The sequence below is a fragment of the Aspergillus stella-maris genome (assembly GCF_047715825.1).
Source record: "Aspergillus stella-maris strain CBS 113639 unplaced genomic scaffold BDV14scaffold_79, whole genome shotgun sequence".
Taxonomy (NCBI): domain Eukaryota; kingdom Fungi; phylum Ascomycota; class Eurotiomycetes; order Eurotiales; family Aspergillaceae; genus Aspergillus; species Aspergillus stella-maris.
Window position 1 is genome coordinate 71,153 of NW_027396873.1, and position 25,051 is coordinate 96,203.

The window sequence follows — 25,051 nt, forward strand, 5'->3', positions numbered from 1 at the left end:
AGTACGCTGCATAAAGTAGGCTGACATATGTATGTATGTCACGTGATATATGAAACAGCCACGCGGCGCCCGACCCCAACCGCAGACATCATCGTCGACCATCCGTCTAGGGGCACAAGCTCGGGGAACGACAACCAGCTCTTTCTTTCCCATCTTATCGTTACTTTCATTCAGATATCCTTTCTCCCGCGCAGCTGCGCGTTTCTTTACCCTTCCCCTCCCCTCGTTGCTGTGGTGCAGAGGAACCGCTGCGTAGGCAGTCCTTTCTTCCGCCATGGCTCCGAAGGACACCTTCTTCCGCTCGTCGGATATGAGCTTGACGCAGCTCTATATCGCGAATGAGATTGGTCGGGAGGTCGTTAGTGCCCTTGGTGAGCTTGGGCAGGTGCAGTTTCGGGATGTAAGTGATGGATTCGGACATGGGATACGGATGGTGGCAGGAAGCTAATGGTTTTTCTTGTGAATAGCTGAACCCCGAGACGAGTGCTTTTCAGAAGACGTTTACGAAGGAGATCCGTCGGTTGGATAATGTTGAGAGGCAGCTTCGTATGTTATACCGGTGGCTATAGACTGATTGCTTTGTTGGTCGGCCGGGTGGCTAATGGTTTTCGTTCCGCAGGTTACTTCCATTCCCAAATGGACAAGGCTGGTATTCAGATGAGATCCTCTTCTGAGTTCTCCGATACCTTGGCTGCTCCTTTGGCCTCCGAGATCGACGAACTTGCGGAACGCAGCGAGAGCCTCGAACAGCGGATCGCCTCTTTGAACGATAGCTACGAGACGCTGAAGAAGCGTGAGGTCGAGTTGACGGAGTGGCGTTGGGTGCTTAGAGAGGCTGGAGGCTTCTTCGACCGTGCTCATACCCACACCGAGGAAATCCGCCAGTCCTTCGATAACGATGAGGCCCCTCTTCTCCGTGACGTCGAGCAGCAAAACACCCGTGGTCAGAACGGCGATGCACACGGTCAGCAGTCGTTCCTTGAGATGAACATTGGATTTGTCTCTGGTGTTATTCCCCGCGACCGTATCGGAGCGTTTGAACGCATTCTCTGGCGTACGCTGCGTGGTAACCTGTACATGAACCAGTCTGAGATTCCGGACCCGATCATTGACCCGACCACCAACGAGGAGACACAGAAGATGGTTTTCGTCATCTTCGCTCACGGAAAGAATATCATTGCGAAGATCAGGAAGATTTCCGAGTCGCTCGGTGCTTCTCTCTACGGCGTTGATGAGAACAGCGAGCTGCGTCGGGACCAGATCCACGAGGTCAACACTCGGTTGAGCGATGTCAACAATGTTCTGCGCAACACGAAGAACACTCTGGACGCTGAGCTCTCTCAGATTGCGCGCTCGCTGGCTGCTTGGATGATCATTGTCAAGAAGGAAAAGGCTGTCTACGACACTCTCAACAAGTGCTCGTACGACCAAGCGAGAAAGACCCTTATTGCAGAGGCCTGGTGCCCTACGAACTCGCTGGCACTGATCAAATCGACCTTGCAAGATGTCAATGACCGTGCTGGTCTCAGCGTTCCTACCATCGTCAACCAGATCCGTACGAACAAGACGCCCCCGACCTACGTTCGCACCAACAAGTTCACCCAAGCTTTCCAAACGATCGTCGACGCGTACGGTATTTCGAGATACTCTGAAGTTAACCCCGGTCTCTACACTGTTGTCACATTCCCCTTCCTGTTCGCCGTCATGTTCGGTGATTTCGGTCACGGTTTCTTGATGGCTGCTGCTGCCGCTGCGATGATCTTCTGGGAGAAGAAGCTCACAAAGACGAAGCTGGACGAACTGACCTACATGGCTTTTTACGGCCGTTACATCATGCTCATGATGGGTCTCTTCTCCATGTACACTGGTCTGATCTACAACGATATCTTCTCCAAGTCTTTCACCATATTTCCGAGTTCTTGGCAGTGGCCTGAGGACATCCAGCCCAACCAGGCGGTCGAAGCAACCCTGAAGGGCAGCTACCGCTTCCCCTTTGGTCTGGACTGGAACTGGCATGAAGCTGAGAACAGTCTGCTGTTCAGCAACAGCATGAAGATGAAAATGAGTATCGTCCTGGGTTGGGCGCACATGTCCTACGCTCTCATCCTACAGTACATCAACGCCCGTCACTTCAAGTCTAAGGTCGATATCATTGGAAACTTCATTCCTGGTCTCATCTTCTTCCAGTCCATCTTTGGTTATCTCGTCCTTACCATCATCTACAAGTGGTCCGTGGACTGGCCTGCCAGGGATCAATCGCCCCCGGGTCTCCTGAACATGCTCATTTTCATGTTCCTGTCTCCCGGAACCGTCGAGGAAGAGCTCTACTCTGGCCAAGCCACCGTCCAGGTCATCCTTATTCTCCTCGCAGTCTGCCAGGTTCCCATTATGCTCTTCTTCAAGCCATTCTACCTCCGCCGTGAGCACAACCGCGCTCGCGCCCTCGGATACCGTGGCCTTGGCGAACACTCCCGCGTCAGCGCCCTCGACGAAGACGGCGACCTCAACGGCCCCCGCGCCAGCACCGCTTCCGACGGCGAAGGCGTCGCCATGATCGCCCAGGACCTCGGTGAGGAAGAACACGAGGAATTCGACTTTTCCGAAGTTATGATCCACCAGGTCATCCACACCATCGAGTTCTGTCTCAACTGTATCTCCCACACAGCCTCTTACCTCCGTCTCTGGGCCCTCTCCCTTGCCCACCAACAGCTCTCCATCGTCCTCTGGGACATGACCCTCGGCACCGCCTTCGAGCAGAAGGGCCCCACTACGCGGGTCATCATGATCGTCGTCACATTCTACATGTGGTTCACGCTCACGATCGCCATTCTCTGCGTTATGGAGGGAACTAGCGCCATGCTTCATTCGCTGCGTCTGCACTGGGTTGAGGCCATGAGTAAGCACTTTATGGGCGAGGGTATTCCTTTCTCGCCGTTTAGCTTTAAGGCGCTGTTGGAGGAGGAGCCGGTTGATTAGATTGTCTCTCTTTAACTTTCTTTCTTTGATGTTTCTATATGGATTCTTTCCTGACATGTGTATTGTATATTGTGATAGGGAATGAATATTAGATTGGATGGGACATTGAGGCTTTGCTTGATGTCCCGGTCCATACCGTTTACATATTTCAGGAAGTAGGCTCTGTAGTAGGATTCTATTTTGTCAAGCGGAACTGTAGCGCTGTTGTTGATCCTCAAACTAAGCTGTTGCGTAGAGTTGCCAAAATATATTTTCTCGCAATCTAGACCGGTGACTCAAAATACACCTCCAACCAAGCCAAGTACGATCAAAGATCGATCTGAGTGATGAGAAAAGGTACTATCTACGAGTGTCCTTGAAATAATTTTATATAATTTTCATAATTTTTTTTAACTGTTTAGAGTATATACAAAGCTAGCACGTACAATTTCCCTATCCCAGAGTGTACCGCAAAACTCCTCATCCGACCGGACGCCAACAGCTACGAAAGGCATCGTAATTCGGAACATTCAGATCACGTCAACAAGGCAAGATAAGACTAGACCAGGTGACCTGATCTATTTTTTCTGATACGAGTTATACGTATCAATGATCTTCTGGACCTCGTCGCGCGAACCCAAGAAAACACCGGACTTGTCGTGGATAGATTCCGGCTGGACAGCCAGCAGGCGCTCCATGCGCGAGTTAACGGCCTTACCGCCTGCGTTCTCAAAGATCATAGCCATGGGCGCGCACTCGTAAAGAATACGCAGCTTACCCTTGGTCGTCTTCTTGTCGGCCGGGTAGGCGAAGATACCGCCGTACAGCAGGGTTCTGTAAGCGTCTGCAACCATCGACCCGATGTATCGCGCGCTGTAGGGCTTCTTGCCTTCGCCGGGGTACTTGAGGGAGTGGAAGTAAGCGTTAGTCCAGTCGTCCCAGTACATGCTGTTTCCCTCGTTGACGGAGTAGATGGAGCGGGTAGGCGGCATCTGCATGTTCGGGTGTGTGAGGATGAATTCACCGAGGGAGTTCTCGAGGGTGAAGCCGTTGACGCCGCCGTTCTTCATGGTGATGACGAGCTGCGCGGAGGCGCCGTACATTGTGAAGCCCGATGCGACCATTTCGGTTCCCGGGCGCAGGACGTCCTTCGCTGTGACGCTTTTGCCGGGGCCGAGGATGTCGTCGGGGAGTTTGAAGATGCCGAAGATGGTTCCGACCGAGACGCCTGCGTCTAGGTTTGAGGAGCCGTCGATGGGGTCGCAGACTACGGCGTAGCGGGCGTTGGGGTGCTCGTCGAAGACGATGGCTTCTTCTTCCTCCTCGGAGACGAGAATGCGGCATTTGCCGGAGGTGCGCATGGCGGAGACGAAGAGGTCGTTGCCGATGACGTCGAGCTTCTTTTGGTCATCGCCTGTTGTGTTTGAGGAGCCGGCGAGACCGGTGAGGTTGATTAGGGTTGCGCGACGGATGTAGTAGGCGATTGACTTGAAGGAGAATTGGAGAGCGTGGCAGAGGAGTCTGGTCGGTTGTTAGTTTGGGTTGCTCGTTTGGTGGCAATGGGAATACGCACGTGAAGTCACCAGTGGCTTCAGGGACCTTGACCTGCTCTTCTGTGAAGAATCTGGAGAGAGTGACGATGTCGGTGTTGATGTTCTCTTGCCCGACGGCGCCGCCATTGCCGTTTGAAGACATGATTGCGATGTTCGAATTGAGAGTAGGTAGTTGGAGGAATGAAGCTGGTATAGTTCGCGGGGTAGAGGATATAGGATTAAATCACCTCGGTTCAGCGGAGAAAGCAGGAGATGTATCGGAGAAGTAGAGGGCGGAGGTGAGGTATATAACTGTGATCGGAAGATGGAGGGGCTGCAGGAGGAGTAATTTATAGGGACTATTCTAAGGCGGACGATTGAGATCCGCGGCAGACAGCATTGTATTTAAAGCACCAGGAGCAATTCTTTGCCGGATGAACAAGAGTCAGAACGTCAGAGCAGTCGCAAGTGGAGGCTTGACGCCATGAACAGTTGCTGCTGCTGCGATGACGAAAACACCCGCTGTCCCCGCGCTAGTCTGCTTCGGGTTCCCCTCCCAATGCCGAGGCCCCGATATTCCCCGCGCTCTATATCTTTTGTTCTACAGCAGATACTGCATCTATATCGAGACTCAGATACTGGTGGAATAATTGTCTCTCCTCCGGTAGAATTCCCAGCGAGCTGGGCAGGGGCAGGGGCAGAACTGTCGAACAACAAAAGTTGATCAGTAGTCCTAGTGATCTACAGAGCCCTGTCCAGGACTCCCAAACTCCAGACGCACCCACATAACGTAATTATGATAGTGGTCAATAATACTCCGTTGGACAGCAGGATTATTGAGCAAAGTGGGCTTCCAGAGGTCACCAGACTGGCAACCTGCACTCTCTGCAAATCCTGCGAGCCCCGTGTCAGTTCCTGGTTGAGTCGAGACCCTTTCCTGGCCACATGACCGCCCATCCACCCCGCCAGGCTGCTGCCGTTTACTGCGGCTGACATGCGCGATAAAGGGGGATTTATATAGATTCCGGCTCGGCATACCTACCTTTATCTACCCAACAGGCAGATATATCGCAGCAACGATCATGGATGCTCTAGAACAATGTACCAGGTTGGGTCCTTGCCGCTCATCTGGATATGCTTTTATCGTACAGGTTGGAGAAGCAACAAGCGTTTTGGCAATTTCTGATAATTGAGTTGAAGCATTGAATATGAGACAACCATCTATCGTTTCAGCTACTACTCACGAATGAAAGTATTCCATGTATCTCAAGAATCAGTTAGTGTTGAGGCTGCACTCTGTAGAGCGTCCAACAATCCACGTGATTCATTACTAAGCACAAAAGTCTACCTAGCCAGAACAGGAATAGCCCTAATCCACTAGCGTCTCGGTAAAACTAGCTCCGGTCGAAGCAGCTAAAAAAACTTCGCGAGACTCTTTCATCTTTTCTCTTCACCACAACACGCGATTCCTCCTCTGGTCTCGTTGTTCCTTGATGTCTGGGACACTCAACATGTATCTTCAAAGTCCTGCCACTGCAGGTTGATAATCATGCAAACATCCACTAACCGCGCCGACACTCAGCACAGAGATTTTTTGGTAAGACCTTGGTCCTTCTGCACCTCGCCTATCTGCACCTCCCCCTCTATGATGATAACTAGAACCATTTCAAACTAGAGTCTTTGACCCTCCGGGGCATGAAAACTCAATTCTTTGCACGTCAGTCTGATGCTTTGCGAAGAGATCTCATTCTGATCCACTAGCAGCTTGTTGGCAGGATGCTAACAGGAAAACAGGACTAACCCATCTATCAGTCGGCAAGCTTCGCCTATGACCATTCTCAAATGTACGTTCCACTTGCTCTCTCCTCTTTCACCCCCTTTGAATGATGCTCTTCGTATTTTATACGCTGGAAATTACCGACTGAGACCTCCGGTTTCTGAACGAAAACAAATGGCTATTTCTGACTTCAATCTCATGTATTTTGTTTTGTTTCGTTGAATTCATTATGGCATATTCTGACGTTACAAAGGCTTCTAGGAAAGGAACATCACCCAACACCCATCGTCTGATGGTAAGCTCTACATCCCTTTTCACAAGAACCCTTTCGAAGATGAAGCGGCACTGGGCTCCGACGGCGTCCGACAGACGTCCGGTCCTGATGGATAAGCCATTTTTGCGGCAGGCCTAGAAAACCTCGCCCACTGAGATTTTCATCCACAGCACATGCTCTGTCTACTGCAGTCGTGCTTGAGGCTAATATCGAAGCCAGTCTGCAAGGACCATCAGTCATCGCTTGGATGTTCAATACACTGTCAAGGTAATAATAGCCCTAGCATAGCCTCCTCTTTTCAATGATGATTTCCTAGATGACGAGTCTTATTTGAGTTATCAATGCAGACAACATCTTTTTTTTACCATTCATGCAAAACTGACATGAACCATCCTGCTTCCACACATCGTCTTTTTTGATAACGTGTTGCTGACTTGTATAAGAATATTCCTAGGTAGTACCAACTGTATGTCTCAGCTGCCTTGAACGTCTCATTCCCTTCTATGATGAATCGACACAAAAAAGACAAGCATATGTCCAAGTTGGCTCGCCGACCAAGACGAAAGTTGTCATGACTGACCGTCGTCGTATCCCGTCTACACTGCCAAGTAGTTTCAGTCCGAGTACTGACAACGCGCAGTACAAGTAGGATCACTGACACGACAGCTTCGTAGCTGTATTAAACTGTGAGTACCCAGCTTTTCTTGTTTAGCCTTTTCTGGTCCTTCCTGTACAATGATGATTTATCATAATTTTTTATCACGACGGTCAACATATTTCTTCCTTGATGACCACCGCCTGTGACAAGGCATTTATCTGAAACTGTTTGGACCAACTTGGCGCTTCTATGTTTAGAGACCGAACATGCACTAACTGGCTCCAGAACCTCAGGGTCTCTCTCTCTATCCAAGGTACCTCGCAGTTAATCAAATGCAATTAATTTCTATGCACTATTGTATTGTCTATCCAGTAAACTTGCAGTAGTCAGTTGGGATTGTGAGATAGACTGATAGTCATTGTTCAGAGAATCGTGATTGTACTGGTTGCAAGACTTGAACCCCTCAGCAGATCATTCTTAACATCTCCTGTTCCCAATTCAATGGGACTCTTGCGCTACCACCACTCAGGCTAGCTCCGACAATCTCGAACTCTTGGACACGGCCGGGTGGCTTTATCAAGGTTGATTTGCTGGACGGCGTGGGGAGATTCCAGAAGGTGAGCTGTGACAGGTCCATGTAAGCGCCGTCACAGCGCCGGGCGTGATGAGAAGCCCAAGGCTGCATGCGACGGGCTCTGGCCTCCGCTCAGTCTTCTGCAGCCACGCTGACCGATCTTGACTTAAGGGAAGTTATTTTTATCTTTCTTAGCTTCATCCTCCACGACACCAGTCCTCCTCCACTCCTGGTTGGCCTGCCCTTCATCCCACTGGAGTCTTTCGCTCTTTGTATCGCGCTCGCCTCTCTTCCCAAGGGAACCTGTCGCTTCCTCCCCCTTACCCAACGCGCGGATATCAACCATGCCACCATGTCTGGTTGGCTCCTGACTGCGCCAGTATGAATAGGTGCGCGCTGGCCCGTCCCCCGTCATCCCATCTCCTGCTGTCCTCCCCTCGTTCTTTGTTCTCATCCACTTCTCCCCGAGGCTGATCGAGGCTGTTCATTGTAGCTGGCGGTCCCCGAGTAACACTGGCGACGACCCGTCGTCCAGTCCTTATACAGCCAACAACGGCTGGCCGACGCCTCGCAGTCAGCCTTCCCCTGGTCGTCGCGAATATGCTATGCAGCCGCCTCCATTGACCACCTCTTTCAATAATCACCAGTTCCAGGGTCAGGGACTCGGTGTCGGGCTTGGTGCGGGCTACTTATCAACGCCCATTTCCACCACCTCCTTGTCTAGTCCCTTCACTCAGTCTCCAGCTGTTAACTCTGCTGGGGCAGCTCTTGGATCATCACCCATGGCGTCCAGACCTTACAACGCCCCTTACAATCCCCAGGACTGGGGGCCGGTCCATCATGGATCGGTGAGTGCCAACCAGTCGCCGTACTCACAGTCGAACAACATGGTTCGAATTGTCCCACAGCATCGATATGCCAATCCTGGTGAGTACTATTGTTTGCCTCTTGATGACGAAGTGGTTTGCGCTTGTTGTCTTGCTTGAATCAGCAAGTGTAGTTGCGTCGACTAAGGCTAATGTTGATCTCGTAAAGAAATGGCGTCGCCGCCTCCACCATACTCCCCCCCAAGCCAGCAGCAGCAGCATCCAGAGCACCCGACGCATACAACACCGACTTTACACTCCACGTCGCCTGATGCCGGGTCGCCGTACATGGGCTCGCGACAGCAGTCAATTCCACGCACGCGACCTCTTTCCGTTGTGCAACCAGATGCTAGGCATAACAGACAGGTTTCGCTCCCACCACCACCTCCTTTACCACAAGGAGGACCATTATCTCGGTCGTCTTCACACAATCGGGCAGAAGTCTACCATGACCAGTCGTATAACGCGGGTTCTCGGCCGTATATAATGGTTTCGGAGGATAACCTACACCATGCTCAACCTCAGCAAAACGTGTACGCTTACCAGAACACGGCTCTACAACGGGATGATTCAGGGCGTGCTCCAAATTCTAGGCGAGCGGTGTCTGCGGGACCTGTTGTGGGAAGTGCTAGTACATCGAGAGCTACAAGCCACTCGCGAAGTCGATCACCACCACAGAATGCGGCTTGGGAGCCAGGAATGCCGCTTCCACCACCTCCTCCAGGTCCCCCTCCGATGCCGAGATCGCAGAGTGTGAACGGGTTGTCGGACGCCTCTTCGTCGCGCAGCTCGCATATTCCTACACGCGTAGCGCGTCAGCCTCCATCATTAGGGACTGGGCTGGGTAGCATCCCACCAACACCGGCGGGATGGGTTGATGAAGGGCAAACAGGTCCTACGCCGAAGCCAGACAGGGCGCCGCTGAACATCGATACAACAAACCAAGTTGTCTCTCGGGACGCCAGCGGTTCTGGATCTAGTGGCACTGCGCATCCGCATCGAAATTCTATTAATCGGAACTCCATGAACGGTGGCCTGTTTCGTAGTCCGGCTGTTCGAGATACCAGCGCCAAAGGCATTCGAGAGAGGAGGACAGAACGCAGGAATAGACAGAGTCAAGTCTTTGACGACTACAGTGCCGTGTCGCAGAGCACCAATCCATGGGCAGACGCATTGGACCAACTGAAGCCGTCAAACCTTGTCTTTGATGACCAGCACAACGTTGAGAAGTCTCGGTCTGATGGGACGTCAAGACATACACCACGCAGCAACCACAGCGTCACTTCCGATATGCCGACTTCCCAATCAAGAGCTTCTTCAACAAGTTTGTTCTCGTCAAGCAAGTCTCCATTTTCGACCCCTCGAGGAGCCGAGCCGAGCCCTATGGGATCGTCGCATAGATATGCGCAGACACCACCTTTTTCACCGAACCCGGACCAGCCGGCTACGTTCCAGAAGCCTCCGCAGATCCTACCTCCAAAAGCACTCCCAACTCCTCCACTACAGTCGGGGCAAGACTCGCGTCCATCCTCTGGACAGTCGCGCAGGGAAGATCGTCCGGTCTCACATATCCTCCACCTGCCAAACGACACTGTGAGCTCTCCAACTCTGCAGCCTCGACGGCCGTCTCTTCACCGCGGACAATCGCTTGATTCCGTGGTCAACCAGGACTCGGAACTCATACAGAGCGCCACACGGAGACACAAGGAGTTCATTGAGAAAGAAGCTAGCGCTGCGGACGAGGCAGAAGCCCTACGCCTATTCACAGAGTTCATTATTGCGGAAACCCAGATCCGGCGTGAGCGGTACTCCAAGATCTTCGACGCTGGATCGTTTGATTTGGACCAATTTAAGCGGAGTCTCTTCCAGCTACCTCCCAAGCCAGTCCCCGAACCAGTCAACCGCCGCTCCCTCAAAGGACCGAGACTCGATATTCCTACAACCCGCGGCGAGTCATCCTGGAACAACTACAAGCCGTGTCTCTCGCCCATCGCCAGTCTCGGCATAAGTAACGACGAGAGCTCCCGAGGCCGCGCCCCAAGCCGCTGGTGGGAATCCCGCACCGGCTCCGGCAGCGAAGGAGGCGAACGGCGAATCCAACGCTCAAAGCGCGAATCGAAGTACATGGGTCTCCCACTAGGTCTTCGCAGCAACGGCAGCACAGAGAATCAAGACGACCCATTCAATCCCTACGCAGGGTACGGGCCCGACGAGTACCCCCCCGAAAAAGTCGGCTGGCACGAGGACGCACACCATCAATACCCACAGCAAACGTACCCAACACCCAGCCAAAGCAGCTACAGCAACAGCAACAGCGCCACTGCCGAGCCCCAGAAAATGGACGTCTCGCGCTTAATCACCCTCCCACCCCCGTACCCACGACACTACCCAGCAGTAAACAACAGCCACCCAGACCTAATAACCTACCGCACCGTCGTGAGAAGCATAAGCGATCATTCCGAAATAAAATCCACGCGCCAGCGGCACGCCACAGAGACCGAGACTCTCTGGAACACACACAAAACACACAAGTCCGAAAACCGCCGCGCCTTCAAATCAAACATCCAGTCCCAGATCGCAGACGGATCCCTCTCCTTCGCTGAAGCCGCGGAGGCCGAAGCAGCGCTTATAAACGACGAGAATGCGCGCGAGCGCGCGGTGACCAAGAAACTCCTCGACACGTACCAGGAATCTGTACTTACGCCGCTCCAAAGTATACTGACAGACCGCATCGACCGCGCAAGCACATGCATCGAAGAGTTGAGTTCTAAACTCCTCAACGCAGCGGCCCACTCAACACCCGATCAATCTCTCGAAGAGGGGGACGAAAAGCCCGAACTCCTCGAAAAACTCACGACGCTAAAGTGGCTCTTTGAAGCAAGGGAGTCGCTCCACCGCGAACTCTACGACCTTATTACGGCCCGGGATGAGCGGTACAGGGATCTTGTTGTTTTGCCATACAAGCAATCCGCAAATACCGAGAAAATAGCCAGTACATCCGCGTTCTTCATCAAGGATGCACTGGACCGCCGCGCGCACTTCGAATCTGCTTCGCTTTCACGCCTTGAAAGCTTCCAGTCTATAATTGAGGAGAATGTCGTTCGCGGCGTTGAATCTCAACTATCCGCATTCTGGGACATCGCGCCGGGCCTAAACACCCTTGTCCAATCCCTCCCGGAGAATCTAGAAGGATTCCAGATCCAGATCCCACCGAACGAAATCGACGAGAATCCTAGCTACGTCACGCACCCGTTGCAATACCTCTACACGCTCGTCTCGCACGCCGAAAAGTCAAGTTATCAGTATATCGAATCGCAAATTAATCTCCTTTGCTTACTGCACGAGGTGAAGTCCGCTGTCATGAGAGGGAACTGCAAACTACTCGAAACGGAACGGATTCGCGCTGGTGAGAGTGAGGAGATTGTTAAGGGGGAGATTGAGGGTGTTAGACAGGGAGAGGAACGGGGGTTGACGAATGATCTTAAGGAGAAGGTTGCGACTGTTGAGGGGCAGTGGGGGGAGGCGCTGGGGGGTGAGATTGGGGATTTGAGGGGGAGGGTTAGGAGTCAGTTGGAGAGGGAGGGAGGGTGGGAGGAGGTGGAGAGTTTGGAGACTGCTTAGCAGATCGATTTGGATTTTTAATCTGGATTGATGTCGAGACTCAGTCGGGATGGATGTACTTGAAGATATGATGACCATGAACACGATATGACATGATGTTTGTTGTTTGTTCGGTTGTTTCTTGTTGATATATCTTGTTACTTACTCGAGAGATACCCTTCGATCGTTACTATACTCTTTTTATATATACACTACTCATATTGAGACTGCTTTTGTGAGACTTTTACTGTCCTTTGCTATAAATGTAGGTCAGAAAGTCGGCATATCAGGGTTGGCAACCTCCCGCCGGGTCACCGCAGCAGTTAGGCATAGGGCTCGCAGTTTAATACTGCAAATGTTAGGGTAGGACTCTTCTCATGCTCGCAGCCTTGTGGCCAGAAGAAGTTGTTTTCTCATTTATTCAATCACCTCCTCTCGTTATTTAAATCCGACTGCACCATGTTCGGGCACGACGCACAAACCTCACGTCGATCGGCGTTCATGGAGGCTGAGATGCTCTGTAACCGCTTGGCACATTGCGCTGGCCATTAGAAGAACTTGCCAGCACATCCTCGTAATCGGATGGATGGTTGCCCCGGATGGTGAGTGTCTCGGCGCTTGATTGTCCTGGGCACTGAACCCCTCCCCTCTCCCCCCCAGAACGAGGCTCTATAGTCTAATTTGTTAGACGGTACTAGCCATCCCTGGTATAAAGGATGGCATGAACTATGTTCACGATTCGCTTGGTAGATGTTGGGGTGTAGTGGAATACCGTCGGGCCCAATCGATCCGCGAGTCATTTTGTCCATGTAGCTTGGCCAGAGAAACATCCATTGATGTTTGTGTTGGGGTGCCCATTGCGTTGCACCGAAGCTCGTATTCATCCCTCCGCGTCGAATTCTGAGTAAAGATCACCAGAGCCGAGCCTCTTGACCTGTACGGTACACGTGCTGAGCCGCAATCGATTCCATCCTTTATAAAGGTGGGAGGGGGTCGCTCGATCTGGTTTCCTGGTCATGTTGTCTGTAGTTCGTCACTCAAGCCTTCGTAAGAGAAGAAAACAGACAATAACCGACCGATATAACGTGATTGATAGCTTGCCATTATGCGTTTCATGCTGGGAGTTCTCAAGGTGTTCGTCGTCTTCCTGACCGTTGCTCTTGCAAGCCCAAACGTCCATGCAACCAACGACAGGACCCTTACTCCTGTCATAAAAACCGAGCCTCGTACCGGCGGCGTTCAAGTTACTCCACGAGACTTATTCACCCGTCAGTCCTGCGAGACAGGCTATGAAGAATGTCACGGTAAGCCCGCTGACAACCCTCTACCTCGTTAGTTAAATGCTAGCTCACTGCGCTCTCCAGATCACTGTTGCTCTACTTTCGATACTTGCTGTGAGAACTCGTGCACTCCTCTTGGAGGCGAGTGCTGTTCTGATGGCTTGAGCTGCGACTCTGGCGAGGCATGCTGCGGTGACAAGTGCATGCCTTCGCTTGCTTCTTGCTGTGGTGGTGGAGGTGAGCATTATCTTGCAATCCGTGCGAATATCCTCCGACTAATGATGGCTCACAGAGGGCTACTGCACCCTATCCATGGGAAGCTGCACTGAAGAGGATGGGGAGTGGATGTGTGAAAGATATGGTGGCAGCGATCAAGGCAATGTACTTGGGGCTCCAGCCTGGCAGGCAGTTGGTGGTTTGGTTGCTGTTGGAGTAGGAGCAATTGGGGTTTTGTAGGGTATCCGCTGCCTAGTTGCTATTGCCAGATCTTGTGTTAAGGTTATGAATAGTCGAAGTAATGGAGGCTCTGTTCTGCAGGTGTTAGTGCAGGACAAGCATTTTCCCAATTTGGAAGGAGCCCCGATGGAGAGCATGACTAAGCGCACGTGACCCATCCCTTCTAGAGCTTTCCGTTCGAATCTTTCGGTTCGACTTCACCAACTCCCGGCCCAGCGCGCCGTGTTATTTAACCCCAACTCTCTCTCCTGACTGTACCTCTCCCCCTGTACTCCCCTCTGATTGCCGAGTGGACTTGGATTGATCTATCTCTTCCCAGCGTTCTTGATCTGAACGTTCTCGTCGAAACTGTAAGTTGCACCGAAATTTTTTTCTCAGCCCACAAACCCCACGCTCGCTTCGTATGATGAGACTACACGCTGGCACCAGTCAGAGGAAGTTGGATTTATTCATCTTCATTGCTGATTAGCTTCCTGATCCGGGAACGCTACCCAGATCCTGAATTACGCATGCTCTTTATCCTGCTGCACAATTTTACTTCTTTGTTGCAAGAGTCGAAGCTAATTGCATGCTTGTCGCAGAACCTCTAGTTGAAGATAAAGTCAAGGCTCGCTCGTCGGAACTCGGATACCTTCCAGTCCCCGCTGCAGAATTTTCTCCCTCGTCTAGTCGTATAATATAATTCCACACCGGCATCATGGTTCTTCACAACCCCAACAACTGGCACTGGGTCAACAAGGATGTCTCCGGCTGGGCCAAGAACTATCTCACGGAAACTCTTCGAACGGTTTCAGCCGAGCAAGATGGTGTTACTGCGAAGGTGTCCAACGTGTTGAGCATGGATGGCGACGTAGATGTCAGCCAGCGGAAGGGCAAGGTCATCACCTTGTTCGACGTCAAGCTGCAGTTGGAGTACGAAGGTACGCATTTAGCTGTAATTGAATATTCTCCAAGTAGTCACTAAGACATTCCATAGGTAAGAACAAGGAAGAAGAGGCTGTCAGCGGAACCATCACAATCCCCGAGGTTGCCCACGACACCGAGGAGGATGAGTATGTCGTATGTTCCCTGGACCTCCCGCAATCACTCATTCCGGGCTTCGGCTGACTGGATGCTCTGTAGTTTGAAATCGAAAACTACGCCGATTCCTCTTCCAAGCAGCCCGTGAAGGATCTCGTGCGCTCCAAGCTTGTCCCTCAGCTCCGCAAGGAACTCTCCAAGCTTGCCTCTGCTCTGGTCACCGAGCACGGAAAGGACATTCAACACGCCCCTGGGGTCAACCCCTCCAAGGGATTCACACCCGCTACTCAATACCCTCAGAGCACCAAGCAAGAATCCTCCGCCCCCAAGACCGCCACTACCACCACCGCCAACAAGGTCTCTGTCAACACTACCACCGTGACCGCCTCAGACGAATTTCGCACCACCGCCGAAGAGCTTTTCAAGACTTTCACAGAGCCCGAGCGCCTGGCCGCTTTCACTCGTGGCGCACCCCGTCAGTGGGATGGTGCCAAGGAGGGCGGCAAGTTCTCGATCTTCGATGGCAACGTTACTGGAGAATTCGTCAAGCTCGAGTCGCCCAAACTGCTGGTTCAGAAGTGGCGCCTGGCTCAGTGGCCCGAAGGTCACTTCAGTACTCTCGAGATCAACTTTGACCAGAACGACGTCGACGGTGTCACTCAAATGCGCGTGTCCTGGACCGGTGTCCCCGTCGGCCAGGAGGACGTCACGAAACAGAACTGGGAGCTGTACTACGTTCGCAGCATCAAGCAGACTTTCGGGTATGTTGGCTCTCGCGGAGCGTCACCAATTGCTTCCTTACCATTCTCGTCCAGATCTCGTTCTTTCGCTTGGAGACAGCTGCTGATTACAACTTTCGTTCTTTTCCTCGGTATAGGTTCGGCACTATTCTCTGATCGACTGCGGGCGCTTTGGCCGAGTTCGTGATATAGAGTTAGATTTAGGAGCGAGATTATTCTCGTTGCCGTTATTCTTCCCAGCGGGGTTTCGCCTTGAGCTATCCTTCTGGTTTTCTTATTTTGATGATGGTCCCTCGATCCTGCGTCGTCTTGCGAGGGCACCTCTTCTACGATTATACGATAGAATTTCCAAGGTTCCTATGATTAGAACTTGGAGTATGTAAAGATGACTGGATAATGAATAAAATTCAAGAACTCACAAAGTTTTCACCAGCGTATGAACCGCTTTGTTCTTCTAAGTATATGCTCTGTGATGGGTCACATGACGTGCGCTAAGCGCTGCATGAGCAGATGATCCGCCATGTCTCAACTTCATTTGCAATGCACTAACTACAAGTCCCAAGATGCATGCAGAAGCTGGTCAGGAAATGACCCTATAAGACTTAAATTTGCCGAGACTTTGATCGATGGCTTGATCGTCATTAGCATACAACCACAAAGCTTCGTTGCCTTACTCGAAGCAAACACATCTTCCTCCCTCCCTAGCTCGATAATCAGATCAGCGTCATCAGTCAATCAACGTGAGGTATCAATATGCGAAGACAAAGCACATTCATTTCCCGGCTGCGGAGCTATTTGCGATTTGACCGGCCCTTCAAAACTTCTGATTCCCGTGCAGTTGATGCGCAATCAGAGGCAGAGCCATCCGACACAGACTTCCCAACCTTCCCACCTCCACCACCAGAGCAGATCCTCCAAGACGCATCTAGCTACTGGGAGTCAGTGTCCGCGCGCAAATACGCATGTCCTCGGGGCGTGTTCGAAGACAATTCACTCTATGCACTGTACCGACTGTACGAATGCTTCGTGCTGGATAGAGTCTTCGGCTACAGGAATTACCTCGAGTGGTTCTGGAGACAGCCGCAGTGGTCCATTTCGGAAATTCCTGATCCAAAGGATGAGGCTGAGCCATCGCGGTATGCGTTCCTGGCTTGCGTGACCTATCTTATGGTGAGGTCGTTCAATGCTAGGGTAAAGCTTGGGTTGACGCGGAGTGCGCCGGCTATTATGTCGTCGGAGGAAATTGAAGAAGCGCGGAATAGGAAGGATGGGGATCGGCCTTATGAGGAGGCGCCGAGGTGGGCGGCTGCTGTTGCGCCTCTTGTGGAGACGTTATACATTCCGAATCATGATGGTGTTTTGCTGGATGGGAAAGATGATGAACGGGCTGATCCGGACTTTCTTGCGAGGAATATTGTTATTTGGACGCCGCATATACATTTTACTTAAATCAGCAACGACGTAATGATTAGATTGTTCGGAACTCGCCTCTATCAACAATAATAAGGCTTATGATAACATTAAAGACAGTCGCTCAGAAGAAACTAGCTACAGCATGCTGGACCAAACCCGAAGATACCAAGGGTCTTCACACGATACCGTTCCGTTTATACACCCGCTTATATTCCGCATTAACGGTTGACAGAATGAAGCGCTTGCTGGACTGGTGATGGAATCGTTGAGCCCAGGCCTGGATCGTTGCCGCCGGCACAGGCTGCTCATTGTTCCGCGTAACAATCTGATGAAGATAATGGACAGCATCTCTGAGATCATAAGGCCGAACTTGCTGTCCACCAGTCAACAGCCTCTGAATCTTGCCCGAGAAAGAATAATTCCACGGCGCCGCCAGAATCCTCAGCCCTGGCTTATGGAAGATGACCACATTCTGCTCAATCGCCTCATTCGTCAACTGTCGGTGGAGGTCAGGAGAAAGCCACATCTGATTCTCGGTGTTGAACCAGTCGGTTCCCAGAGCCTTCGTGACCCCCAGAGCCTTCGTGACCTGGCACATAGCATGCTGCATTGCTTCGTCCAGCAGCACCCGCGCTGGTGTATCTAGCATTGAACCGAAGATGTCGACGTCGTGGGTGGAACTCCGGGTGCGCAGGTATAGGGTGTTGATGGCGCCGCCGACAGCAATAACGGTTAGCTGTTTTTGGCGTTGATTGAGGTAAACTGCCATGTGCGTCAAGGCGCTGTTCAGCGTTGAATTGTCGATTTCGTGTACGGTGGTGGGTATGGGCACGCCGTGCCGATCGGCTCGGTTTCGGGGGATATGGATTGTTGTTTCGAGAGGTGGGCTGATTTGTATGGCGCCCTGCTGGCCTCGTCCAGCTCGTGGGTTGGGGTGACGGTCGTCAATGCCAGCAACTTGTTTGGAGGATCCGCAACCCATGTTGAGGAGGCTCTATCTAGATTGGCGTAGGTGAAAAGACTCCTCTCTGGTTCAGATTTCTGTTGGATGGAGGATGTCGAGAATGAGACGCTTTGAGAAACAAGAAAAGGGGATATTATGAGACCTGGAGGAATTGCAGCAATATTTAGAGAATGAGCGTAGCGCTGGGTACTTGGCTCTTGTGAATGAACGCCGTTCCAACTGTGTTACGCGCCAGAGCTGTATTCTAGTCATACTGAGGCTCCTTTCTACCTAGTAACATAGCCGCCTAGACAAAGATAGTCCCTCCAGGCGCCTAGCTCTTCCAATAGACAATCACTTGGACGTTAATAGTGTAGTAGTCTGAAACAGCTGTGGTGTTGACCATACCTTGGCCCTTCCTCGTTGACCAAGAACGGCAAGCGGGCGCCAAAGGGACAAGAGCCCCAACCCGAAGCCCAGCCATGTTCCTCCCATCTTCCTTCACATCTCACCCCAGCTTCAAGCCCGGTGCCTCGCCCAGATACCAAGGGGGGCACACGTTCTAATCCAATGGAGTCCTAAGAGTTATTCTTTGCGAACCGGGCGGTAAAACGATCGAGGCCTTAAGCACCCTGCGGGGTGTTCTCATTGTTCCCTTAAGAACTACCTATTCTCCAATCCACCTCGTCAAAGTGATTTCTCGAGCGATACAATATCCCGCCATTTGACGCCCTTGATTGTTCTGAGAATGAGTGCTAGAGAACAACCTCGCAAGATCACTCTGCCGGGCCACCGTCTGCGCAAATGGGCTCAGTACCTCCTTGATTTACACCTACGCCTATCGCCCGCTGCAGCAACACTACCATCAATACCATCGAAAGAAGCAGAAAGAGCACCAAAAGGCCAAATTCGGGTCGTCTGCGTCTCAGACACACATAATAATCAACCCTCTCTTCCGCCGGGGGATGTCTTGATCCACGCTGGCGATCTAACAGAGAACGGTTCGTTTGACGAGCTGCAGAAGCAAATCGACTGGCTATCGGCCCAGCCCTATCACCATATCGTCGCTATAGCAGGGAACCACGATGTTCTTCTTGACGAGGGGTTTTTGGAGAAGTATCCTGAGCGGCGGTATGGAGATAGCAGGTCGAGGGGGGATTTGGATTGGGGGAGGGTGGTGTATCTTGAGAATGAGGATATCACGGCTGAAATCACGTTGACTCCGAATTCGGAAGACGGTACAGATGCCAAAGACAACGCCCAGAATAGCAACAATGAGCCGCACTCGTTATCGTTATCGTCAACTTCAACTTCACCTCAAAAGACAAGGAAATTGAAGATCTACGGTACTCCGTTAACACCACAATACGGCATCTCGGCATTCCAGTACCCATCTTCCCTCTCAGAAGAAATCTGGGAAAACAAAATACCCGCCGACACAGAAATCCTCATCGTACACGGTCCGCCGCGTCTCCATCTAGACTTCGATCCAAATATCCAGGGCGGGGGTCTTCGACATACAGGGGACGCATACCTAACCTCGGAAATCGGACGGGTTAGACCGAGACTCGTTGTATTTGGGCATATACATGTGGGTTATGGGCGGGAGGATTTGGTGTTGGATTCTGTTACAAGGGGGTTTGAAGGGATTCAGAATCGGTTGGGTGGGTGGGGGACGTTGGGGGTTATGTTCTTGGGGGTGTTTTGGGAAGCAATTAGAAAAGTTTTCAAGGATGAAAGGGTAACGACGTTTGTCAATGCAGCTGTTGTGGGTGGGGGATTGGCTAATGAGTTGAAGAATGAGGCTGTCGTTGTTGATATCTAGTTTGGGCTGGCCTTAATGATTTTCTTAGTAGACCCTAGGATAAACCTCTATAAATTCATCTTCATCCGACAATCTAGTGCATTTCACAGCTATTATCATCTATTCGTAGTCCCATAAAAACTGGGCTTCCGTATATTAATTTTTCCAGCAGCAACCATAAATCCAAAATCACAAAGTCAGACAGCACTCCCCAGCACAACAAATAAGGCCGTTATATATGCAAACATGCCCAGACCCAAGCCCATCTATATCCCGTCCCTCAAGAGCGAAACTCATCGGTATTGCCCGGCCCATCAACAACTATAGCCTTCAGCCCCGTAAGACCATCAATAATACCGTCCTTGAAGATGCTCTTCCTCTCACCATCCACAAACCCCTTAGGCAATTCCTTACCCTGATCCAGATCCTGCTCCAAATCCTGATCCTGCATCGGAGAATCAACCCGCTTCACCCCCTCCCCATCCTCCTCAGTCTGATTAATCGTATACCCCGTATCACTAGCATCAACAAACGCCTCAATCCCCTTTCCGTTCCGTGGATACTCCTTCACAATCTCCTTATGTCTCCTCAGCGCGCCATAAAGCTCTTCATTACTGACGTCGTTTAGGAACGTACATGTCCCCAAAGGACCGGGGACAGCAGCGCGGAGCAAGCCGTCGCGGGTTTTGAGAATCGCCTGCGTAGCTTTGTACAGGACTTCCTCGTTGAAGTCGTCATCGTCCATTGAGAGGCCTGCGCGCGAGAAGAGAGTGAGCAGTCGCGCGTGGTCGGCGTCGCTTAGGAGGCCGCGAGTGTTGGCGAGTGTTGCGGAATAGGCCATGTCGATTGAGATGGCGTGCCCGTGGCGGAGGGGGACCGGGGGGACGAGCTGCACAACATATAAGTAAGATATAAACACCGAAAGGAAGAAGGGAAGGAAAGGAAAGGAAAGGGAAGGGAAGAGCTAACCTCATGCACAGGCGACCAAGTATGCCCATAAGCAATAACGCGATCCAGGCCAATCTCATGCAAATTCGGCGTCTCAAGCTTCAACATCTCAAATATCCCATTACGATTAATCTCGTCCGCAGCGCGTCTAACAACGCCATTCTCAACCTCATCGCCATGCAGGGCCCGCCCGAACTTCGTCCCGATCAACCTCTCGCAGAACTCATCGAGGAGATCGAATGTGCGGCGATGAGCACAGCTCGAGATCTTGATGAGTTCCGCAAAGCCATTCCGCACTTGTGCCTCTGGCAGCGTGCGCAGGAAACTAAAGTCCAGGAAGGTGTGCATGGGCGCGTGGTATGCGCCCAGCCGGTTCTTGTAGTTGCCGTAGTTGACGGCGACTTTTATGCTCACGCTGGCGTCGATCAGGCCGATGACTGTTGTTGGGATGCGGATGTAGTTTGTGTTGCGCCGGTATGAGGCGCAGGCGAAGCCGACGACGTCGGTGACGAGGCCTCCTCCCTGGACAATCAATTATTATCAATAGATACTATATGGTGATTTGATTGAACATACCACAACCAGAACAGGCTCCTTGCGAATAAGCCCGAAATCAGTCATCGAGTCCACAATGTTCGTGAATGTCTCGAGGGACTTGGCCTTTTCGCCAATCATGGTCTGGTGGACTTGTAGCTCGAGACCATGATAGTCAAAGTACCGCTGCATCTGGTCGCCGTAGAGATCAAAGATGTTCTTGTCCATTATGGCGAGACAGCGACCCCAGCGCTCATAGAGGCTAGCCAGGTCATAGTTCTGCGGGTCGAAGACGCCGTCGAGAAAGCTGAAGCTGTACTCGATTTTCTCGTAGCCCGTGACGTGGAAGCCATTTCTGGTCTCGGAGACGGTAGCCTTGAGGTCTGACATTGTGTATAGTGGTAAGTGGATGGTCGGATGAAGGACGGTCTCTGGCTGGCAGACTATGACGGGGACGAGGGCTGCAGAGCCCTAGATAAAGTTCGATACAGTTGGCCCACCATCACGATCGGAGTCAATCTTAACCACCGCGTCAGGCGACGTCAGGCGACGTCAATGACTCTCTGGTGTCTGCCAATTGCGCTTGATGTTGAGACCATATGTTTATACCGGATGCGGACAGTAGAACACCCCTCGGTTGCATCCGCGTCGACCCGGTCGATGTCGATGTATGACCGTCTGTTGACGTGCGATTCTAGAACATCTTCAACTTTACCTATACATCTTATATCATCAACACCACAACCTAGGTGGACATCATTGATCACTCGCCAGCCGAAATGGTTCGATTTCCCGATCTGGGTGGCTATGTGGCCAAGGAGACGAATGCGGATTTCTTCGACGATGGCCGCGAGATCGAGCTGCTGCACTTTGTATACGAACATCCAGACCTGGAAAGTATCCGGAACAGTCCGGAGAGGGTTCTGGATGCAATTGACGAGTATGGCCGGACGAAAAAGTACCTGATGAATGTGGGCCAAGAAAAGGGCCAGATTGTTTGCGATCTGATAGCAGACGTAAAGCCAAACACCATGGTCAGGTCGCCTGCAATATTGCATATCAAAGTGCTAATTATTTCAGGTCGAATTGGGCGGCTATATTGGCTATTCTGCGATCATGTTCGGCAATGCCGTCCGAAAAGCAAGCGGCGGAAACGCACGCTACTACAGCATAGAAAAGAATCCCATCTTTGCAGCAGTATCGATGGCATTAGTCGGTCTAGCCGGCCTATCAGATGCTGTTAAAGTCGTCGTCGGCTCCGGCAGCGAAGGTATCATGCGCCTCCATGTTGATTCCGTGCTCGACAAGATTGACCTCTTGTTCCTCGACCACTACAAGCCGGCATACGTGACCGACTTGAAGCTGTGCGAGCAGCTGAGACTAATTGCGCCAAAGTCGGTTATTGCCGCTGACAATGTTATTTACCCTGGAAACCCGCCGTATCTGAAGTATGTCCGGAGTAGTGTGGACGAGAAGAGAAATGGCCTAGAGCTCGAGGAGTTAGCAGTGAGCAAGACCATGCCAAAGGAGTCAGTGGACCAGTATGTGAAGAGGTACGGCGTAATGGCTACAGGGCAGTATACCGGTAATCCAAATCTGATGTATATGAGCAAACTGGTGGAAGGTGCAGAACCGACAGGGGAGCCAGTAAGATAGCCCAGCCCTATCTTCCATTTTGTATACCTATCTTCACAACTAACTTGAGCAGGACGGCGTCGAGATTACGAAATGCATAGGCGAGGAAAGGGAATAAAGATCCGAGTCAATGACGTATATGCATAGGAACCTTAAACAAGCTTAAATGCAGATTACACACTTTACTACTTTCCTAGTTACCACTTCCCGTCCATTAATCTCGGCATCGTGTCCTGGTATGCGTACCAACCTCAAGAGATGGATTCCCTAAACATAGGCACGATGCTCAAAAGCACCGGTCTCATCTCCCTAAGTTTCTTCCTCCTCCCCTATACTGCAACAATAACCCTCGCATGCCTCATCCTCTCCCGCCACACCGAATACAAATGGTTCAAACTCTACCCCCCACCCCTCCGTCGCGGTCCAGAGAAAACAATACTAGTGACCGGCATATCCATGACAAAAGGCCTAGTAATCGCACGCCTTCTCGCAAAACACGCAACGAAAACAAGAGCAAGGTACCGCATTATCGGCGCAGATATCGAGCCTGTGCCCTTTACTTCACCCGGGCGATATACCCGCGCCATATCAGAGTTCTATCGCCTCGATGGTGGAAGTAGCTTCCACTACAAGCGATCACTACTCGAAATTATCCGAAATGAAAGGGTGAATCTATGGATAAGCTGCAGTGGTGTTGTGCATGAAGTTGATGATGGGTCTGTCGCTGAACTCGCGAAAGCACGGGCTGATTCTGAGCCTGACGGGCACCTATTCCACGCCATCCAATTTCCAGAGCGCATAGTTGAAAGGCTACATTGCAAGGACTCCTTCATTCAGTATATCGCCTCGCTCGGCCTCCCGCATCCAATCTCGCACCTATGCACATCAGCAGGCCAAGTCGAGTGCCTGCTATCCCACTACGCAGGAGAAAACAACCAGCGTGTGAAAGTCGCCAAGGCACAAAGGAGTTTCATCCTGAAGCCATTGGGGGTAGACGATAAGAAACGCGACGAGTTCCTAAATTCCGCTTCTCTATTGCCTCTGGCAACTCCCGAGGAAACAAGGGCTTACCTCTCCAGACAGGAACTGGCACATTCAATCACACCTGATTCTCCAATCCTACTACAGGAATTCATTAGAGGCCCCGAATACGCAACACATGCCCTAGTTGTCAACGGCACCCTGCAGGCATTCACGGCCGTCAAGTCATCAAGTATGCTAATGCACTATACGGCATTGCCGCCTACAACCCCCGCGTACACCCAAATGGAGGACTTCACGAACAAAATCATCTCCGCTCTCGTTGAGGAATTCGGCGCACAGGCCGTAAACGGGCATCTCAGCTTCGACTTTATTCAGCGGCAGGTGGGGGAGGGGTTTGTAGTAGATGATATGGACGAGGAGGCGGGATTGTATGCGATTGAGTGTAACCCGCGCGTTCATACGGCTGTTGTGCTGTTTTCTGAGGATTGGGGGGTGGCGGGGAGGTATCTTTCTGCGATGGAGGGGGATGAGACTGTCAATGGGAATGGGAAGGCCCATCCCAATGGAACTGGGGATGAAGGCGTCCATCACCCACAATACTACAACCCGCAGGAACCAAGACCAACGCCCCACGCCCCAAAATCATACCACTGGACAGGGCATAACCTTGTTATGTTCCTGATATACCCACCCCTTACGCTCGTTCCCGCCTTAATCAGAGACATCCTACGCACCTGCAAAGAACCCTTCCTAAACTGCCCCCTCAACCTGCTAGATTCTTCAACAAGGCCTCGATTCCCGAGCGCGCAAATGCATGCTTTATTCCAAGACGCCAGAGAGAAGAGAGCCGCATTCTGGGCGTCATTCCTTGATTTCGAGTTCGAGGGAAAGGAAAGTTGGGATGCAGTCTGGGACTTCTGGGACCCGGTGCCGTTTTTCGTGCTTTATCATTTGTATTGGCCTGTTAGGTTTTTGGAGGCGGTGGTGGAGGGAAGGGGGTGGACGAGGGTTAATGTTAGTACGGGGAAGATGTTTGAGACTTAGATTTGATGATCTGTGTAATGATATGGTTAGGCGTTAATGGGTATGGTGATGGTTATGGTGATGCTGGGAGTTAG

General features: G+C 51.6%; 11 protein-coding genes across 11 annotated transcripts; 7 read left to right on the plus strand and 4 right to left on the minus strand.

The window, feature by feature from the left end:
* The first annotated feature begins 99 nt into the window (after nt 1–99).
* On the plus strand, nt 100–3,249 carry BDV14DRAFT_182598 (H(+)-transporting V0 sector ATPase subunit a). Its single transcript, XM_073770248.1, has 3 exons — nt 100–400; nt 468–546; nt 620–3,249. Exons 1-3 carry the CDS (start codon nt 275–277, stop codon nt 2,974–2,976), a joined length of 2,562 nt encoding a protein of 853 aa, XP_073623435.1. The 5' UTR covers nt 100–274; the 3' UTR covers nt 2,977–3,249.
* An 81-nt stretch (nt 3,250–3,330) lies between these two features.
* Nucleotides 3,331–4,934, minus strand: fbp1 (fructose 1,6-bisphosphate 1-phosphatase). The gene is made up of 2 exons (XM_073770249.1): nt 4,529–4,934; nt 3,331–4,476 (listed from the first exon to the last, which is right to left on the minus strand). The coding sequence occupies exons 1-2, from the start codon at nt 4,648–4,650 to the stop codon at nt 3,534–3,536; spliced, it is 1,065 nt and encodes a 354-aa protein (XP_073623436.1). The 5' UTR covers nt 4,651–4,934; the 3' UTR covers nt 3,331–3,533.
* A 991-nt stretch (nt 4,935–5,925) lies between these two features.
* BDV14DRAFT_182604 (uncharacterized protein) lies at nt 5,926–7,134 on the minus strand. The gene is made up of 4 exons (XM_073770250.1): nt 6,993–7,134; nt 6,518–6,805; nt 6,282–6,331; nt 5,926–6,084 (listed from the first exon to the last, which is right to left on the minus strand). The coding sequence occupies exon 2, from the start codon at nt 6,776–6,778 to the stop codon at nt 6,536–6,538; it is 243 nt and encodes an 80-aa protein (XP_073623437.1). The 5' UTR covers nt 6,779–6,805; nt 6,993–7,134; the 3' UTR covers nt 5,926–6,084; nt 6,282–6,331; nt 6,518–6,535.
* A 1,181-nt stretch (nt 7,135–8,315) lies between these two features.
* On the plus strand, nt 8,316–12,197 carry BDV14DRAFT_192962 (uncharacterized protein; the record flags this gene model as incomplete). Its single annotated transcript, XM_073771699.1, has 3 exons — nt 8,316–8,456; nt 8,532–8,637; nt 8,746–12,197. The coding sequence occupies 3 exons, from the start codon at nt 8,316–8,318 to the stop codon at nt 12,195–12,197; spliced, it is 3,699 nt and encodes a 1,232-aa protein (XP_073623438.1).
* A 974-nt stretch (nt 12,198–13,171) lies between these two features.
* Nucleotides 13,172–13,981, plus strand: BDV14DRAFT_141910 (uncharacterized protein). Its single transcript, XM_073766356.1, has 2 exons — nt 13,172–13,480; nt 13,541–13,981. Exons 1-2 carry the CDS (start codon nt 13,282–13,284, stop codon nt 13,783–13,785), a joined length of 444 nt encoding a protein of 147 aa, XP_073623439.1. The 5' UTR covers nt 13,172–13,281; the 3' UTR covers nt 13,786–13,981.
* Nucleotides 13,982–14,609: 628 nt separating this feature from the next.
* BDV14DRAFT_192963 (AHA1 family protein) lies at nt 14,610–15,859 on the plus strand (the record flags this gene model as incomplete). Its single annotated transcript, XM_073771700.1, has 3 exons — nt 14,610–14,832; nt 14,889–14,971; nt 15,035–15,859. 3 exons carry the CDS (start codon nt 14,610–14,612, stop codon nt 15,857–15,859), a joined length of 1,131 nt encoding a protein of 376 aa, XP_073623440.1.
* A 331-nt stretch (nt 15,860–16,190) lies between these two features.
* BDV14DRAFT_141914 (uncharacterized protein) lies at nt 16,191–17,191 on the plus strand. Its single transcript, XM_073766357.1, has one exon. The coding sequence runs from the start codon at nt 16,426–16,428 to the stop codon at nt 17,119–17,121; it is 696 nt and encodes a 231-aa protein (XP_073623441.1). The 5' UTR covers nt 16,191–16,425; the 3' UTR covers nt 17,122–17,191.
* Nucleotides 17,192–18,215, minus strand: BDV14DRAFT_141915 (uncharacterized protein). Its single transcript, XM_073766358.1, has one exon. The coding sequence runs from the start codon at nt 18,065–18,067 to the stop codon at nt 17,261–17,263; it is 807 nt and encodes a 268-aa protein (XP_073623442.1). The 5' UTR covers nt 18,068–18,215; the 3' UTR covers nt 17,192–17,260.
* Nucleotides 18,216–18,776: 561 nt separating this feature from the next.
* Nucleotides 18,777–19,853, plus strand: BDV14DRAFT_204682 (metallophosphatase domain-containing protein; the record flags this gene model as incomplete). The annotated part of the gene is made up of 1 exon (XM_073774569.1): nt 18,777–19,853. One exon carries the CDS (start codon nt 18,777–18,779, stop codon nt 19,851–19,853), a length of 1,077 nt encoding a protein of 358 aa, XP_073623443.1.
* Nucleotides 19,854–20,112: 259 nt separating this feature from the next.
* BDV14DRAFT_204683 (sedoheptulose 7-phosphate cyclase) lies at nt 20,113–21,704 on the minus strand (the record flags this gene model as incomplete). The annotated part of the gene is made up of 3 exons (XM_073774570.1): nt 20,113–20,721; nt 20,802–21,302; nt 21,357–21,704. The coding sequence occupies 3 exons, from the start codon at nt 21,702–21,704 to the stop codon at nt 20,113–20,115; spliced, it is 1,458 nt and encodes a 485-aa protein (XP_073623444.1).
* A 389-nt stretch (nt 21,705–22,093) lies between these two features.
* Nucleotides 22,094–24,977, plus strand: BDV14DRAFT_211644 (uncharacterized protein; the record flags this gene model as incomplete). Its single annotated transcript, XM_073776134.1, has 5 exons — nt 22,094–22,348; nt 22,395–22,961; nt 23,208–24,467; nt 24,546–24,635; nt 24,774–24,977. 5 exons carry the CDS (start codon nt 22,094–22,096, stop codon nt 24,975–24,977), a joined length of 2,376 nt encoding a protein of 791 aa, XP_073623445.1.
* Between the last annotated feature and the right edge of the window lie 74 nt (nt 24,978–25,051).

Bases quoted from the DNA above. Each gene is read 5' to 3' on its own strand.
- BDV14DRAFT_141910 (XM_073766356.1), top strand. From the start codon at position 13,282: ATGCGTTTCATGCTGGGAGTTCTCAAGGTGTTCGTCGTCTTCCTGACC. The intron at 13,481-13,540 runs GTAAGCCCGCTG...TGCGCTCTCCAG, and splicing joins AGGCTATGAAGAATGTCACG to ATCACTGTTGCTCTACTTTC.
- BDV14DRAFT_141914 (XM_073766357.1), top strand. From the start codon at position 16,426: ATGCGAAGACAAAGCACATTCATTTCCCGGCTGCGGAGCTATTTGCGA.
- BDV14DRAFT_141915 (XM_073766358.1), bottom strand. From the start codon at position 18,067: ATGGGTTGCGGATCCTCCAAACAAGTTGCTGGCATTGACGACCGTCAC.
- fbp1 (XM_073770249.1), bottom strand. From the start codon at position 4,650: ATGTCTTCAAACGGCAATGGCGGCGCCGTCGGGCAAGAGAACATCAAC. The intron at 4,477-4,528 runs GTGCGTATTCCC...ACAACCGACCAG, and splicing joins GAAGCCACTGGTGACTTCAC to ACTCCTCTGCCACGCTCTCC.
- BDV14DRAFT_182604 (XM_073770250.1), bottom strand. From the start codon at position 6,778: ATGACTGATGGTCCTTGCAGACTGGCTTCGATATTAGCCTCAAGCACG.
- BDV14DRAFT_182598 (XM_073770248.1), top strand. From the start codon at position 275: ATGGCTCCGAAGGACACCTTCTTCCGCTCGTCGGATATGAGCTTGACG. The intron at 401-467 runs GTAAGTGATGGA...TCTTGTGAATAG, and splicing joins GGCAGGTGCAGTTTCGGGAT to CTGAACCCCGAGACGAGTGC. The intron at 547-619 runs GTATGTTATACC...TTCGTTCCGCAG, and splicing joins TAATGTTGAGAGGCAGCTTC to GTTACTTCCATTCCCAAATG.